Source organism: Vipera berus, assembly GCF_964194415.1.
Source record: "Vipera berus genome assembly, chromosome: 1".
NCBI lineage: Eukaryota > Metazoa > Chordata > Lepidosauria > Squamata > Viperidae > Vipera > Vipera berus.
In genome coordinates this window covers 52,313,473-52,331,737 of record NC_138202.1, presented here as the reverse complement: position 1 = coordinate 52,331,737, position 18,265 = coordinate 52,313,473, and the positions used below count along the sequence as shown (strand labels likewise).

The following is an 18,265-nucleotide window of genomic DNA, read 5'->3' as shown; positions in this document are numbered from 1 at the left end:
ATAGAGCGCAGATCTATCAATGATTATGTATATTGACAGTGGAAATGCAAGGGATATGTTTGTGAATCCTTGGGATGAAGAATGGGTAGGAATGTAAGAGCAGCTCTGCTAGAACAAGGCACATCTTAGTCCAGCATTTTGTTTCTCACAGTGGTCTATCAAATTTTTTAGGTGCTCAAAGCAGGACATGAATTCTCTCTTGCCATTTTCCCCCTGCAATAGTAGACTTGGGCATCATCGTGAATCTACTGTGAGCTTTCGGTTTGTGCATTTGCTGTTTTTAAAAGCACAACATGGACATTATTCTGATCTAGCAAGACAATGCTAATTGTCTTTAATTTAACCTAAGCTGCGATGTTTATTAAACAGTATAGTTTTTCTAACGGTATTTTTATAGATTAATTGTGCTTTGAGATAAACCTGTCTTATAACTAACATAATCACTTCTATTTCTTTATAGAGGAAGTTCAAGGAAAGGGCCAGTTCCTAGACGAGCTCGGTAAGACTTGAAATGAGGCTTCTGATGTCATGCAAAGGACTTCATTAATTTATAAATAGGACTTTATGAATATTTTAGCTCTGTCAAGAGTAGTACATGAACTCTGGACCAGAACCTTCCTAAAATATACTGTCAAAATGCAATTTTAAATGTGGCAGAGGAAAATGACAAAATACATGAGGTCTTAATTATATAACTTTGGTTTTCATCTTATCTATTTTTTGCAAGCTATTTAAATATTTGTTTAGCTGCTAGCATTAAAAATGTGCTCCAATTGTAAGCAGGTCAGATTTGTATTTTAGTAATCTTTGGGTTGGTGATTTTCATTTGGATAAAGGGAGTAAATGCCCATTGGTACTCCTTCCTTGAGTTAAACATTTGACCCATTTTGTCAACATATGGTTGATAACTGCTGATGAGGCTAAGGCAAGACAAGCATGACAATTTGTAGAATACTTGTAACTACCTCAGACACTTTTTGCTACTTTAATCCATTATTACTGTACAACTTTGTACTCAACTATTTGATTTCTACAATAAGAGTTGCTAAAGTTGACTAATATCAACTAGTTGACTTGTATTCACTCTGTAATGTTCATTTCTTGGGTTTCCTATGTAGGATTAGGAATAAATAGATCAGACTACATCCAGTTTGTGTCAATATTACATATATTCCATTGAATTAGCATTGCTTTTAGTTATTTTGTATTGTATTTTATGCACAGTTCTACCTCATATTTGGCATTTGATACTCATGCATTACAGGGACGCGGTGGCTCAGTGGGTTAGGACGCTGAGCTTGTCGATCGGAAGGTCGGCAGTTTGGCGGGTCGAATCCCGAGTGCCGCGTAACAGAGTGAGCGCCTGTTACTCGTCCCAGCTTCTGCCAACCTAGCAGTTCGAAAGCACGTAAAAATGCAAGTAGAAAAATAGGGACCACTACGGTGGGAAGGTAACAGCATTCCGTGCGCCTTTGGCGTCTAGTCATGCCGGCCACATGACCACGGAGACGTCCTCGGACAAGCGCTGGCTCTTCAGCTTTGAAACGGAGATGAGCACCGGCCCCTAGAGTCGGAAACGACTAGCACGCATGTGCGGGGGAACCTTTACCTTTACCTTTTTTTTACTCATGCATTAATTTTAAGATAAACATGTGAACATATACATTTTGAAAAATAATTTTCTGAAGGGTTACCAGTGGTAATGCAGAAAATTCATATCAAGACTAAAATTAGTTTATTTGGATTCTGAAATCATAACAAACCAAACCCACAATAACTCCCATCACCTAACACATGAAGCTATTTGGTGTTTACATGGGAGGAAAGAGGTCATTTAAATCCCTTTCAGATGATGGAATATTCTGGATGATTTTAGACTATTTCTTTTCTCTCAGCCATCCCACTTTATAGGTTTGTTGTGAAGATAAAATTAAGGATGACCTTGAATACAGTGCTCTGAATTCTTAAACAATAGGCAATTCTTGGGCAATTAATGATTTTTCAGCCTTACCTACTTCACAGAGCAATTTTGAGCTTAAATGGCTGACCAGGATAAATATATGACCTTTACTCCCTACTGGGAATAGTGGAATAAATCTAATTGGTATGGATTTTAATCCCACATAGCCATATAAAGGTAACTGGTACACTATAGAATATTACATATAAATCAGCTTTTCGGTTGTTCCAGCAGAATTTCTTAATTCTTGGCTATTGTCCTGTTAATATAAAAGAATAGAAGGCAAGGCTTGCCAATCTTTTTCTGGAATCCTCATATGAATCTATATCTTACTGATATTGTGAAGAATAGAATAAAATATAGTAAATTATGGAAGAGATTATAATAGACAACTACTTGCATGTTTGATCATAATATAAACATTAATGCCTCCAAGCTCGAGTTTTCAGTAACATCCCTCTACTACTATTGCGCCACCACAATTTCTCTAGTTTTATTTCAATTGTATTCTCTTGTAGGGATTTCCAGATAAGTTGTGTTTCCTACTATGAATTGTGGATGGATTTCCCGGGAACTGATAATTTTGAAAGTGGTCCACAAAACTGCCGCCCTCTTTGTTTTATCAGCCCAGTAAGATTTAATGAGGGTGGCAGAATGCCACCTTAACATTTGGTTTTAAAAGGCGTTGATTTGCTTTTCAAATCCTTAATACATCTTGTTTCATTTTTCTTGAAAGCTGAGGTCTCACTTTTGATACAGTCAGGTAACTTTGTTCAAACTGCTTTGGTGGCTTCAGAAGTGACAATGTACTGAGTCCTTTTTTCTCTAATATAGGCAAAAGGGGAAGATCATTTAGATGTCTTTGGACATTGGGACAAAAGCCATGAAGAATTGTCTCTTCCTATTTTTGCAGTTTAGCTCTTGCTGCTGAACTGGGTCTGGACATTGTGGATTGTAATGCTCAGCTTCATGCTGCTTTGTACGAGCGGAAACTGTTATCACTAGAGGTTCGAAAACAAAAGCGACGTTTTGGCAAACTGAGACCAGGAAGATTGTCAAGATTGTCAGGTACATACACATCCTGTTTATTTTCTTATAGTGTGGATATAAAGGTTTAATGCAGCAAAACAGTATCTTATATGTGTAGATGCTATCTTTGGATTTTTTTAAAAAAAAGTTCATACAGATTTCCCATTTGGCTTACCTAGCGCTCTTATATAATCCATTATTACCCATTTAGATGTGCAAGTACTGCGTGTCGTACATCAGAGCCTGTTTGTTTGTTTTTTTCAAAATTAGTTTGCTAAAATGTTGAGAATTGGAAATATACTGATTCTGACAGGTGCATCACAATCAGCTGATTTTATCCTCAAGTCAGAAACAGAATGTGAAGAAGAGGAGGAAATAGAAGATGAAGAACTAGAAATATGCCAGGGTGAAACGGTCCGCTCTCTCAGAAATATGCCAGTGAAATTTAAGCCACAGTTGACAGAGATGGTGAAGCCCCCCCACCAAGTCAAATTACCAAAGGACCCTGAAGAGAAGCCTGTAAACGAAGGGCTGCCTCCTCAAGAGAAACTGGAACCGGTGCCAAAGAATGCTGATCCTCCGTTTAATTTGCTACAGATTCTGCAAGAGAACAGGAATCTAAGGTAAGAGAGTTCATGGGATTGATTTGGCTAAAAGGCTTGTGATTCCTCCATTGTTTGTATTATATTGCTGGCTGCACCGGGGTACGTGGCAGGTGACACACAAAATAGCTGAGTTGTGGTAAAACGTCTCTAATATCTAAATATGGAATGTAATAGAAAATAGTGGTATAAGACGCATGGGTGGCTGCCCGTGTTTTTGCCAGCAGTTTTCCTCTTTGAAAGCTACTAACTAGAACTTAAAAGCAGGAAAAGGTAATCAGTAGCTTCTGAAATCCGGTTTTTTTTTCTATCTTCATAACCTCCTCCAGCCATTATTACTGAAAATCAATAGCACAGTTTCTCACTATTTTGAGGCATAAAAGTCCCCAAATTATAGTACTAAATATTTTAAAAATCAAGCCATCTCAAATTCTCCAGACACTCAGGTCCAGTCCATTTTATTTTGCATCATTGGTCCAAGTACTGAAGCCCCCGGTTTCCCCAAACATTTCTTCTGACTTAAGGTAACTTTAAGTTTAGAACAAAGAACAGGTATGTTGTAAACAATTTTACTAGTGATTGTTCAGAGACTTGAAAGTGGTATTGAGATGGTGTGACCAGGAGATCCTTTACTACCAACTAAATGCCCTGGCACCTTTGATGGAACAATTGAGCATCCCCTGCCTTACTGTTTTGACAGGGGATTTACTTGGTACTGAATTCATGAGGTGTTGCCAGATTCTTTCTTATTAGGCAAGCTGTTGGGCCAATGGTAGCAAATTTCTGGAAGGCATCATCAAGCAGCTACTTAAAAAAAATTCTTACAAAACAATACCTGAGCTCCAAAAAGTGTTTGGAACCTAATTGTATTAGGGTCACAGCATTCCTTTGACTTCTACCAAAGATTGGTTGTGACCATGTAGGTCAAACTGAAGCAAGACATCTGAAGGAGCAGGAGGCTAGTAAGTATGCTAGGTGCACAATGGCAGTGGTGGACATGGTAAAAATTATACTGGTAGTGATTTACTGGCAGTGATATAGTCCATCACAGCAGGTGGTAATCAAGTAATGATGAGCATTGGGACTGAATGGTTGTGTTCCAGCTTCCTAGACCAGTCAGAAATCCACCTACACCAGGGGTGTCAAACTCGCAACGTCACGTGACGTGTCGTGACATATCACGACTTTTTTGCCATTGCCAGCAATGGGGTGGGCGTGGTTTCGCTATGATGCATCTGGCCTGCAGGCTGGCAGTTTGACACCCCTGACCTACACAAAGAAGCAATCAGTAGCCTGACTCCAGGACAGGCTAATCAAGAACTTGTTTGACTGAAATTTCTCCAAAATGGATCAGATGGAGATGAGGGACCACCTTTCCCTCCCTGGACTCCTGTGACTCTGAGTAATCAGAAATCAATTTGCCAGGTTCAAATACAAGCTAGTCTTGGTTGCCTGTGAGCTGCCAAGAGTTACACCACAAAGCAATTCACTGCTTCTTAAGATGCTAGCTGCAGTTGCTGGTGAAACATTACACTATGGGAATTCAGCCTGAAAATTAATCGTTGCTTGTTGGTATTGATTTATTGTTCTGGTAATTGGCAGCTATCTGCCATTGCTGATTTCTGAAGCCTTACCTTCATGCACTGTTTAAATTTACCAGGTGCTTCTGGTCACTTTTGCAAGACAGTGTCATACTAACTTGATGTTTCTAAAATGTTCTGTATTTAGAGATATTATATTTTTCTTGCTGCCATTTTCTCTAACATTTAATATAATCTGCTTAGTCAACTGTATATGAAGAAAGTTTATTTGTCCTGAACAGATTTTCATTCAAATGCATTTTATTTAGAAAAGGCTTTTCGTTCTCTAGGATTTAAAACTATTGTGACAGCATTTCATACCATATTGGCATCAGATATCGCTTTCTATTACTGTTGTAACTCTTTACTTTTGTCTCGTATGATTTTTTGGGGGAAAATCACAATTTAAATATAGATTTTGCTTGCTATTTTGGTATTCATTTCTAAGATAAGTGAGCATCCAGAGTATTCAACAAACTTTTCTTGTTCAAAAGTTTTGACAGCTACATTAAAATTGAAAATTAAAAATATTTCAGCTGACATATTATATCAAAAATATATCCTAATGTATAAGATACTGGACAATCATAACCCCCCATGTGTTTTTATATATTTATCTTCCAAGTTGGAGCCATATTTAACATTACTTGCAGTTGTGTCACATGGAAATTGAAGGGATTTAAGTTAATAATCAGCAAGTTTTCATATTAATTTTAATGGAAATAAAGGATGAATGAGTATAGATACAGCTTTTATGTATAGAAAACCGTTTCCTATCATCTGGTCTGGCAAAGTTAGAATCTCTTAATTTCAGTTTGTAGGTTATAGAATTCTCACCTTATAATTTGGCATGTCTATTCTCTGCAAAAGTGAAAACACATGAATGGATATTGCAGTTGGTTTAGTTCCCTTAGTATATTCTGAACAATATAAGAGCAAGAATTTATTTATTTTGTATAGCTGCCCATCACACATTTGTGACTCTGGGCAGCTCACATAGAGTAATTAAACAATCAAGCCAAAAACTCAACAAACAAGATACAGTAAAAACAACTCATTTAAAATAGATTAGAATCAAATTAAAACCAGAAAGTGTAATAAGAAGTCAAGTGCAAGTGTAAGTGCGTCAATCAATAACAGTTGTCTAGCCATAACGGGATCCACATGCCCATTGACAGAGCCATGACTTTAGAGTCTTTTGAAGGCCAGCAGGGTTGGGACCAATCAGGGGTATGATGCTCCAAAGGCCAGCAGAAAAGACTCTTCTCCTGGGTCCCATTAGATAAGACAACATGGGGATGGGGAGTATTTCTTATAAACCATTGACAAATGAGAAGAAACATTGCCAGCATTTTACAGAAGTAAATTGACACGTTTGGGTTGCTGAGGTATTAAAAGCTTTGGCCATTAATGTAACTTCATTTTGTTGAGACAGTGTAAAGTTAATTTGTAGAATGAAGTATAGAGGATACAAAATTAAAACATGGGAAATTTTTTAATGGTCATGTTCTTGGCCAGCATTCTTCGAAGAGCAGTGAAAATTGTATTAAGAGCTTATCCTCTCCACTTAGTTTGAATAACATCCATAATTCCCACCGTATTCAAACGGTAATTAATATGCAGCAAACATCTTGATTTGCATGAACATGCAAGAAAGTGCCAATGTGGACTTTGCACCCTGAGATTGTGTTTGAGAGAAAAAATTTCTGTTTTAAACTCGCATTTATCTTCCATATTTATTTTGGAGAAATGAAAGTTTTGGCAGTATGAAATTTCAGTTTGGAAATTTAGAAATTTGATCCTTTTCACTTGCAACTCTGTGATTCAGTTCTCCAGTTTTATTGGATTAATGGGATTTATCCAGTTTGATTCCAATGAAACTGTCTTTGCTGATCCAGATTCTAAAATATTTATCCCCTTCTTAACAGCTAATAATGATTGGCAAAGGTCTTGTAGAGTAAAAGCTGTATTTTCATGGCCCCCTTTACCTCTCTTCTGTAGCAAAGTTCAGGCTCGCAGAGCTTTCTCTGCTTACCTGCAGCGTGTCCAGCTGCGTCTGATGAAAGAGGCTGGTGATGAGGTCCACAACCCAGTCTGGGCTGCCAAGGAAGATGAGCAGATGGTAAGAAATGGTCTGCTTGCCCAGTTCGTGTCAGAAAGGGACCCAGCTGTTCCTACTCAGCATTCCTGAATCATAGTCAGTATGAAGCTGATTCCTCCCAGCTAGGGCTGAGCAGAAATGCTGAACGTTTAACCATCTGCAATATTAAAACATCTTACCTTTCTCTGTAATTTAAAACAATTTGAATGTCTCTCTTTGATCCTGTCTAGTTTATTGATGTGCAGAACAAATAGAAGTGTGTTTGGAATCCGATAGAGATTAGGTTTAGCTGAATAGAGCATGGCTGAAGTGATAGCCAGTTTAGATTGCTGTATTTGTTTTGCATTTAGTTCCAGATTACCTCTTCTTAAACGCTGTATATAACATCTCTGAGTTGTTTTTCTATTTTCCCCCGATCACAGAATCACCTAGGGTGTTTTATATAAAATACTGGATTTAGAGCACTTAATGAGATTGCTCCACATTTCTAGTCTTTGTCATCTTAGCCCAAATAGAGACTTTGTGAAAACAGGCAGTGCATAGTAAGCAATCTAGCTCAAAGATTAGAAACCTTATGTAAGAAATAAGGAATAATCAGTTTGCTTCAGTGGAAAATGTTACCCCACTCTTTCCAAGTGGAAAATTAAAACTGGCTTTCTAAGAGCTACTTTGTCTGCTCTGCTGTGAAAAATAATATTTAGAGTAACAGTTCAGACCAATCTAATATAATGCTAATGAGAGGTAAATTGTGAAATGTAATGGTTTGGCTATGAAGCAGTTCATTTACATGTTTAGTAGGGCATCTGGCCAAAAGTAAATCCAAACTGGAGACAGAATGTATTTGAAATCAAACACCATAGCAGGCAGCTTAATATTTATTTTCTAGGGAGAGTATTTCTTCTCCACCATTATCTGGTGACAAAGTAGGAAGAAATGATGATGATGATGATGATGTCCTTAAAGTAAGATAGCATGAGCAAAAGTAATGAATAATGGTGGCAAAACTGTACCTAATCAAAATGACATGCAGAAATCTGCTACCCTTCAGATTTGTGCTTTTTATCTGTAGTTAGTTCCAGCAATAATAGACAATAGCATTGTACATGCTTTAAAAACATTTAGAACAAGGGTGGACTTCAAATCCCAGAATTCCCCCATGAGCCATGGCGAAGTCCACAAGTCTTAAAGTTTCCGATGTTGGACATTCCTGATTTAGACGGTTGTTCCACACAGTAGAAGAAAAGAGGATGGTTTAATGAATTGACTAATTAAAACATCTATGAAACAATGTGAAATTCAAAGCAGCTGTGTCTTTTCAGGCTATCATGGAAGCCTGCAAAAAAGAGAGGACTTGAATGAGCAGAAGGGAGGTACCACGCATGCTCTAGAGCAGTTCTTCCAAGACACATTTAAAGCATGCCCAGCTTTGATGGGTAGTGTTAGAATACTTGAGATCGCGCATCCCATTCTTTTTGTCACACATTTTTCTTTACAGTGTGGTTCCTTTTAAACAAATGTAGACATACTTTTGATAAAATTGAATGTTTGGATTCTCTCTTCAGTGTTGCTTCTTCACGGCAGGAACTTGTGGTTCGTTTTTTGAAGCGAGCAGCCAGTAATCTTCAACAGTCATTGAGGATGCTACTTCCAAGTCGGCGCCTGGCTCTCTATGACCGTAGGCGCATCTTAGCTCACCAGCTGGGTGAATTCATCATCTGCTATAACAGGGTGAGTATTGACTACGCTACCACCAGCACAATATTAATTTATAAGTTCTAGAGATTCATATTCAAATAGATCATTCTATTTTTTGCTTTAACGAATCTCGTTGTATCCAATGTGCAAAGAAGAAAAAGCAGCAGCAAAAGTCATTCATTCTTCACCTTTTCAAATGTCTAGTGCAATGATGGAGTGATTTTTAAAAAAATGTAATCTGCCAAGTTATTTATGAGAGACAACTAACTTCTGGAACTTGCGTACAGTCACTCATGCACTTGTGACCTCTCGTATAGACTACTGCAATGCTCTCTACATGGGGCTGCCCTTGAGGACCACTCGGAGGCTTCAGCTGGTGCAGAATGCGGCCGCGCGAGTTGTGATGGGGGTCTCCCAATACTCCCATGTAACACCTCATCTCCACGAGCTGCATTGGCTTCCAGTTGCCCTCCGGGTGAGATTCAAGGTGCTGGTGATTACCTATAAAGCTCTAAATGGCATGGGTCCGGATTACTTACAGGAGCACCTGCTGCCAGCGTCATCTTCCCTTCGTCCTGTGCGTTCCCACAGAAAGGGCCTCCTCAGGGTGCTGTCGGCCAGAGAGTGTCAGCTTGTGGCCCCCAGGGGGAGAGCATTCTCTGTGGGCACGCCAGCCCTTTGGAATCAATTACCGGTTGACCTCCAGATGGCTCCCGACCTTCGCTCTTTCCGCCGGGATCTGAAAACCTATTTATTTGAACAGGCCGGCCTGGTTTAAGGGTTTGGGGTATTTTTAATTATTTAGGGCTTAATTTAATTTCATTTTAACTTTTGTATGTAAAGCTTTTACTGCCCTGTACACCGCCCTGAGTCCTTCGGGAGAAGGGCAGTATAGAAATTCAATAATAAATAAATAAATAAATAAATAAATAAATAAATAAATAAATAAATAAATAATGTCAAATCTTCAATCCTGTTTCAAGTATTGCAGTGAAAGCAGAAGGTCCTTTATTTGAGATTTTGTTTTCCTTGCATTTTTGTAATTTGGCATAAATAGGCAATTCCAAAATGTACAGACAGCCATTAATAATTTGTGTGAATGTTAAATTGATAGTTTAGTTAACAAAATAATTCTCTGAAGTACCTGTTTCCTTTGACAAACTAGTAATATTTTCTGATATTTTTATTGCAACAACTTTGACAGTAACTTTCATTTATGTTTTTGAAATGGAAATGAAGTTGTTCACCAAAACTGATGTTCAGATCCATTGCCCTTATAATGAAAGAAAATCATGCAAATTCTGAAACTATTGGTCAAAATGTCTCGTATTTTGCTATTTTTGTTGGGTTTTTAAAAATGTGATTATGCTCCAATAAAAACTAATTTAAATGCCCAGGGTTATTTAGTAATAGGACTTTAAATGAAAATTGAAGTTACTTCATGTTTTGCAACATGAAGTACATTAGTGCTCAAAATTCTTGAGATGCACAATATTTGTAAACTCAGTACTGGATCCCATTGACATTACTAATATCTTCTTCAGTGCAATGAAGTCTTGGAAAGACAGTAGGAAAGGGGGACAAATGACAAATGATGATATCATAGAAATGCAGTAACTCAATGCACTTGTATCTGATCTCCTAATATAAGTATTCAGTTGTAATGTTTGCATGATGTATGTGTTTTACAGTAATTTGTTATAGGTAACATTCAGTAATTGTTTTTTATCAGTTTATAACCTCCATAATTAACAGAACTAGAAAAACACCTTTATCCACAAAGCTTTTGGCTTAATATTGTTTAGTTTATAGATGCAGAATAAAAAGTACATGCAAAATGCATGCAAAGCCCAAATAGGTCTCACAGTGGAACAATATTTTGCTTCTCTAACTGAAAAAAAACCCCTAGATATTTAAGTACACCTATGGCAAGTTCTGTATCTATCCAGATTTTTGCCCAGCAATCTGTTGTTGCTGATTTTTAGGAAACAGATCAAATGTCTCAGAAAAAGGCAATGAAGAAACAGGAGGAAGAAGAAGAAGAAGGGGTAGATGAGGAAGGCTTTCACGAATTTATCACTAAAGCAAGGTATGAATTACTCGAAAGCATTTAGAACAAGAATTATATTGTCTCCTATTGGAGACCAATTTGAAACTTCTTGAAGGTATTGCTTTTTTATTCTCTCATATGTCAATTGATTATTATATTTATTTCTGTGTTTTTCATGAATGCAAAATCTACCTTATTCTTCAGGCCCAGAAGTCTGCTTTGTATACTAACCTGTACTGAGCTTGTGGCTAGTTAGTACAATTGTTTAGTGGTAGTAATAAGTATTGTAATTTTTCAAAGGGAAATAGAATTGGATGTACTCCACTGTAGATAGGAGGATTATATCCTTCTGGGATTTTCCTCCTTTCTCTGTTTTCACGGTAGCATGGCCCTAAAGAAGGGGCAAAATCTATTTTGCAACAAAGATGGTAAAATATAGCTCTGGAGAGGTAGTGTTTAAATTACAGAGAAGGCTATGGAATTTTTAACGGTGATTTTGTCATAAGAAACATGGCAGTGCTGTAGTTCTGTTTGGGGTGGGGTTGCCTTTAAGTCAGTGTTGACTCTGGACAACTGTCTGGACTAGTCCCTGCAGGTTTTGTGGCAAGGTTTTTCAGAAGTGGTTTGTCCTTGCTGCCTTCCTAGAGCTGAGAGAAAGTGACTAGTCCAGGGGTAGGCAACCTCGGCTCTTTTATGACTCATGGACTTCAGCTCCCAGAATTCCTGAGTCAGCTATGCTGACTCAGGAATTCTGGGAGTTGAAGTCCATGAGTCATAAAAGAGGCGAGGTTGCCTACCCCTGGTCTAGCCTCTTCTTAAAAATCTCCAGTGATGAAGCGCCCACAATTTTTGGAGGCAAGCTGTTCCACTGGTTAATTGTCCTCACTGTCAGGAAGTTTCTCCTTAATTCCAGGTTTCTGCTCTCTTTGGTCAGTTTCCAGCCATTGTTTTTTGTCCTGCCCTCTGGTGCTTTGGTAAATAAGGTAACCCCTTCTTCCTTGTGGCAGCCCCTCAAATACTGGAATACTGCTATCATATCTCCCCTATTTCTTCTTTTCTTTAGACTTGCCCAGGGGTAGGCAACCATGGCTCTTTTATGACTCGTGGACTTCAACTCCCAGAATTCCTGAGCCAGCTTGGCTGGCTCAGGAATTCTGGGAGTTAAAGTCCACGAGTCATAAAAGAGCCAAGGTTGCCTACCCCTGGACTAGTCCAAGGTCACCCAGCTGGATTTGTACCTAAAGTGAGCATAGAATTATAGTCTTCCGGTTTCTAGCCTGGTGCCTTAACTACTACATCAAAATGACACTGTATATTTTATAGAAATAATAGCTAACATTGTTATTATTAGCTTTTGGATGATTAGAAGTATTACTTTCCTTAAATGCAGCATGGAATTTTACCAAGCTTAACAAAAACATCTTTTTCCCCCCTTTAGTTCTTTCCAGTTTGTCTTTCTTTCCCCCTTACCTCCTCCATGCTTCCTTTCAAATATCTTATAGTAGCTGTTGCAGCTGCATCACCACATTGTAAAGTTAGGACATTTATTCTTGTATACACCCTTTCTCATTTTAGTGAAAGTGATCTTGAGGAGGTACTGACTTTTTACACACACAAGAATAAATCAGCAAGTGTCTTCCTGGGAACAAATCCTGGAGCTACGAAGCATAGTAATAGCCAATTGGAAAACAGGAACAAAGGCAGTGAGTATCCATTTCTGATACCTTCAGTATAATTGTAAAGAAGCAAATGAGGAATGTCCTGAGCTAAATTTCAAGTGTTGTTGCAAAGGGCCTGAATTCTTATGCCAATGTGATATTTCAGATTTTTTTTCTTAATAAAGTTACAGACATTTCTAAAATTCTGTTTTCACTTTGTCATTATGGGGTACCAAGTGTAGATTAATGAGAAAAAAACGAATTTCAACAACTGTAGAATCAGACTGCAGCATAACGAAATTGACCAAAGTGAAGGGGGTCTGAATACTTTCCCAATGTACTGTAGGCACATCATGTTTTGCTTGTATATCATCCCTGCTTTGTTACCTGCACTGGCTGCTAATTGGGTTTTGGGTGCAAATCAGGTTGCTGGTTATCATTGTAAAGCTTTACATGGCATAGAGCCTGGCTATCTAAGGGATTATCTCTGCCCATTCGATGAGATTGAGCAGAGTGAGCATTCTCCAGGTCTCCTTAACACTATCTGTCAGGACCTAGGCAGTATGTTTTCTTTGTTGTGTTGCCTACCTTCTGGAAAAGCATCCCCTGGGAATCCCCCCCATCCCCCGTATTTTCTGTTCTGTTTTGGAACTTGTTGAAAATTGACTTTGTTCCCAAGCCTGAGGTTTGATGCCAAGCTTTTATTTATCTCTTATATTGGTTTCCAATTTGTGTGGCTATTTTCCAGATGCACATGCGTTTTAAATTTCAGTTTTAGGATGGAATTTTATTTGCAAATGCAATTAATCTCAGATTATTTGCTGTATTAGAAAATGTCATATTGAAAATCATTATCATACATGGCTTATTTTTCTTCTAATTTTGAAAACTCTTTTCAGATAACTCAGAAAAGATGGGCAAAAATGAAAAAAAGCACTCCCAACTTCCAGTGGAGAAGGAAAATGTAGTAGAGCAGCCGAAAGTTGATCAACCCAAAGGAACTAGTTTACCCAGTAAGAAAATTGGAAAAAGAGTAAATTTGTATAGTTAGACTCTGACAAAAAATTAATGGCTTATTGTTGGCTTTCTCTGTCATTGTGTCTTCTCTATGGAACAACATCCACCCAGAGAATGTGTGTGAAGACTTGCCTCTTCCCATGATATAGCTGTCCTGATACTTTTATAAGAGGTCTTCACCTCGCCTTTTTTTGTGTTGTTGTATTGTGTTTTCTTGTTGTTGCTGTTTTATATGTTCTTTGCCACCCGGGGTTTTGCTGGATTTATGACAGCTTTATAAATGTGATAGAAATATAGATTAGATAGATAGATAGATAGATTAAATAGATTAGATAGATAGATTAAATATTTATTTATTTATTTATTATTTAAATTTATATACCGCCCTATTCCCGTAGGACTCAGGGCGGTTTACAGGGAAAATTAAAATACATAGTATACAAAATTAAAATCAATTAAAACTATTAATTAAATTACAGTCCCTGAAGTTAAACTAAAACCCAATTAAATTAAATTAAATTAAAACCCCTCATCTGGGCCAAACAGCTCGAAGAACCAGGTTTTCAAGTCCCGGCAAAATGAGCGAAGGTCGGGGGCAGTCCTGAGTTCCGTGGGAAGTTGGTTCCATAGGGCTGGTGCGCCCACAGAAAACGCCCTTCCCCTGGGAATAACCCGCCGGCATTCCTTAACCGGCGGTACCCTGAGAAGGCCCTCCCTGTGGGAGCGCACAGGACGATGGGAAGTTGATGCCGGCAGCAGGTGTTCCCTTAGATAATCCAGACCCAAGCCATTTAGGGCTTTATAGGTCATTACCAGCACCTTGAATCTCACCCGGAGGGCAACCGAAAGCCAATGCAGCTCACGGAGAAGAGGTGTTACACGGGAGTATCGGGAAACTCCCATAACAACTCGTGCGGCTGCATTCTGCACCAGTTGAAGCCTCCGAGTGGTCCTCAAGGGCAGCCCCATGTAGAGAGCGTTGCAGTAGTCTAACCTGGAGGTCACGAGCGCATGGGTGACTGTGCGTAGGGCATCTCGGTCCAGATAGGGCCGCAACTGGCGCACCAGGTGAAGCTGGGCAAAAGCCCCCCTGGTCACGGCTCCTATATGGTCTTCAAAATTGAGCCGTGAATCCAAGAGGACGCCCAAGTTGCGAGCCCTATCAATGGGGGGTAACACCTCACCCCCCATCATTAATGATGGAACGACCTGGCTAACCTGAGATGCCGGTATGTACAGCCACTCAGTCTTGGCAGGATTGAGACGAAGCCTGTTTCTCCCCATCCAAACCCGGACCGCCTCCAGGCAACGGGACATCATGTCGAGTGCATCACTGGGTTGGTTCGGGGTGGAAAGAAAAACTTGGGTATCATCAGCGTACTGATGATACCCCACCCTGAAACCACAAATGAGCTCGCCCAGCGGTTTCATGTAGATGTTGAACAGGAGGGGAGAGAGGACTGACCCCTGAGGAACTCCACAAACAAGAGACCTTGGGGCGGACCTCTGCCCTCCCGTCAACACCGACTGCGAGCGGCCCAGGAGGTAGGAGAACCACTGTAAAACAGTGCCTCCCACTCCCAACCCCCTGAGACGCCGCAGTAGGATACCATGGTCGATGGTATCGAAAGCCGCTGAGAGGTCTAAAAGGACTAGAACAGAGGAACATCCCCTGTCCCGAGCCCTCCAGAGATCATTCACCAGTGCGACCAATGCCATCTCTGTGCTGTACCCGGGCCTGAAACCCGATTGGTACGGGTCAAGATAATCAGTTTCCTCCAGGAACAGAGGAAGCTGATGCGCCACCACACTCTCAACAACCTTCGCCAAGAAGCAAAGGTTGGAGACCGGACGGTAGTTATTTAAAACAGCCGGGTCCAGGGCAGGCTTCTTGAGGAGGGGTCTCAAGATACCCTCCTTCAGGGAAGCAGTTGTTACTGCCTGGAATCAGCCTCGTGTCTCCTCTCGGGCCGCATAAACCAGCCAGGAGGGGCACGGGTCCAGTAAACAAGTGGTGGAACTCAGTCTCCTCATGATCCTGTCCACGTCATCGGGGGAAACGAACGAACTCAGTCCAGATAACATGCTCAAGACCGCTTGATTCCTCCATGTCAGACTCTACCCAGTCAGAGTCTAAACCGGTCCGGATCTGAGCAGTTTTGTCTACCAGATGATGATTAAACTCCTCAGCCCGCCCCTGTAAGGGTTTTTCCCTCGTCTCCCAATCAAGGAGAGAGCGAGTCACCCTAAACAGGGCGGCTAGGCGATTATCTGCGGACGCGATGAGGGCAGCAAAGTAATTAGACTTCGCCGTCCTCATCGCAGCAAGGTAAGACCTTGTGAAGGCTCTTAGCCGCAATCGGTCAGATTCAGACCGGGTGGACCTCCAACCGCTCTCTAGACCCCATCTCCGATGCTTCATCTCCTGGAGCTCCACAGAAAACCTTGGGGCCCAACGGGATCTGTGCCGGGTCTGGGGTCGCAATGGTACAACACGGTCGAATGCCTCGGTGGCCGCCCTTTCCCAGGCATCCACCAAGGCATCGACCGGGCTGTGAATGAGGGAGATAGGTAAAGACCCAAGCACCATCTGGAACCGTTCTGGGTCCATTAGGTGCCTGGGACAGAACCACCTGGTCGGCTCCACAGCCCGGCGGCGGGGGGTGACATAGCGGAAGACCAGCCGCAGGAGATAATGATCGGACCATGACAGGGGGATAATAGTTGGCAAGCCCCCTCCCAAATCATCCAACCATTGCCCGGATAGAAAAATCAGGTCGAGAGTGTGACCCGCCCCATGAGTTGGGCCCTGAATTACTTGGGTCAGGTCCATGGCCGTCATGGAAGCCATGAACTCCCGAGCTAACTCTGATGACTCTCTCAGGGATGGCAGGTTGAAGTCGCCCAGAACTATAAGTCTGGGAAACTCCACCGTCAACCCTGAGAGGGGGTCAAGCAGCTCGGGCAGGGCCATTGCCACACAGCTGGGTGCCAGGTATGTTAGCAACAGGCCCAACTGAGCCCGAGGGCCACATCTCATGAGGAGGGACTCACTCCCGCCTATCTGGACAATGGTGGTCTCCCGTGGACATAAGGTCTCCCGTATAACTACCACCACCCCACCGCCCCTGCCCTGAGCCCGAGGCTGGTGCAGCACACAGAAACCCGAAAGGCACAATTCAACCAGAGGGACACCGCCCTCTGGGCCCAACCAGGTCTCCGTAATGCATGCCAGATCTGCGTGTTCCTCCTCAATCAATTCCCGGACGAGGGGAGCCTTGTTCACAACGGATCTGGCATTAAAATACACAAGTCTGAGCTCAGGGTCCTGATCTCCCTCACCCCCGGATAAAAGGGTACTAACCCGAGGGTCGGAATACGCCACCGCTCGAAGACAGCGGGGGCGCGGTCCCAGATATTGATGCGGCCCTCCGTGTAACCGCCTGCTGCCATTCCCAGTCATCGTGGGGATTTGCAACCCCACCCCAATACCAACGGAACCAAAAGCCCATGCCCCCAACCCCATCTCACCGGGAACTATTGTAGGCCCAGACTGACAGCCGGTTGATGAAACGCACCCCAATTCCCTCCCCTCCCTCCCCTTCCCCCCCTCCCTAACCCTTTAAAACAACCAGCTAAAAAACATACCAGGGGCCTCTTAATGCATTTCCACCAGAGGCCCCTATCTAAGCCCAGCCACCTCTCGGGGTCCCAACAACTGGGCCCGTCCTTAAGGGAAGTAAGGGACATGGCGACAGGTCGTATCCAGGAGGGAGGAGCCCTCCTGAGAGCGTACAAGTCTGTGCTAGAATATTGAATACGGGTCATGACATAATAAAAGCTGCATAGGGCAATAAACCAAATGAACAATTAGATGACTGTGATGATGTTATAAGGCCAGGATATGTATCTCAGTCCCCAACTCAGTTCAACTCGGCTCTCACCCGAGTCAATCAGGTGGAGCAACCGCAGCCACTCTCTCACCGCCGCTAAGGGAAGCCCACCTAGGGTGGACTGAGTCAAGAGTGCCAAGGAAACCCATCCCACTGATCTCTCACATCAGTGGGTGGTTGATGAACAATCCAGGCCGCCCTCTCACCACGGCCTGATCCCGATTAAATTAGATATATTCAGATAAAATTAGACTCTCAGTGAGTCTGTCAGCCAAGATACTAACAATTATATATATATTTTTTCAAATTTAGAGTTCTGATTTCTAATTTAGAGTTAATAGTATGATTCTTTACAATATTTTATTGTATTGATACTGCTTAGTATAACAAATGGATGGATCGATGAAATAAGCTCTAATATTTTAATCCTTTCCACAATGCATTTTAAACATTTTCATGAACATTGAATAGAAAAAAACTTTTGGGGGAATTTGTAATGTGCTAAGCAGTATACTATACTGTTGATATAAAACCAGTAGAAATGTTGTTGAGTTAAAAAGTATCATAGACTCTTTCATGTATGAGACTGACTTTATGAATACTGTTGTAATTTACTGTAAAAAACAAATGTAACTGATGCAGTACTGTTTATAAATATTACATGCAAGAGTCAGATAATT

At 41.1% G+C, this 18,265-nt stretch overlaps 1 protein-coding gene across 1 annotated transcript in view; it reads left to right on the top strand.

The window, feature by feature from the left end:
- The window catches only part of TTLL5 (tubulin tyrosine ligase like 5), a 145,993-nt gene that overhangs the window by 62,859 nt on the left and 64,869 nt on the right, over positions 1–18,265 (top strand). Inside the window, exons 20-27 of the mRNA XM_081343313.1 lie at positions 461–499; positions 2,874–3,028; positions 3,303–3,612; positions 7,173–7,293; positions 8,854–9,000; positions 10,953–11,056; positions 12,593–12,720; positions 13,575–13,688. Coding sequence (XP_081199439.1) covers positions 461–499; positions 2,874–3,028; positions 3,303–3,612; positions 7,173–7,293; positions 8,854–9,000; positions 10,953–11,056; positions 12,593–12,720; positions 13,575–13,688 — 1,118 coding nt within the window. The remainder of the gene's footprint in view (positions 1–460; positions 500–2,873; positions 3,029–3,302; positions 3,613–7,172; positions 7,294–8,853; positions 9,001–10,952; positions 11,057–12,592; positions 12,721–13,574; positions 13,689–18,265) is intronic.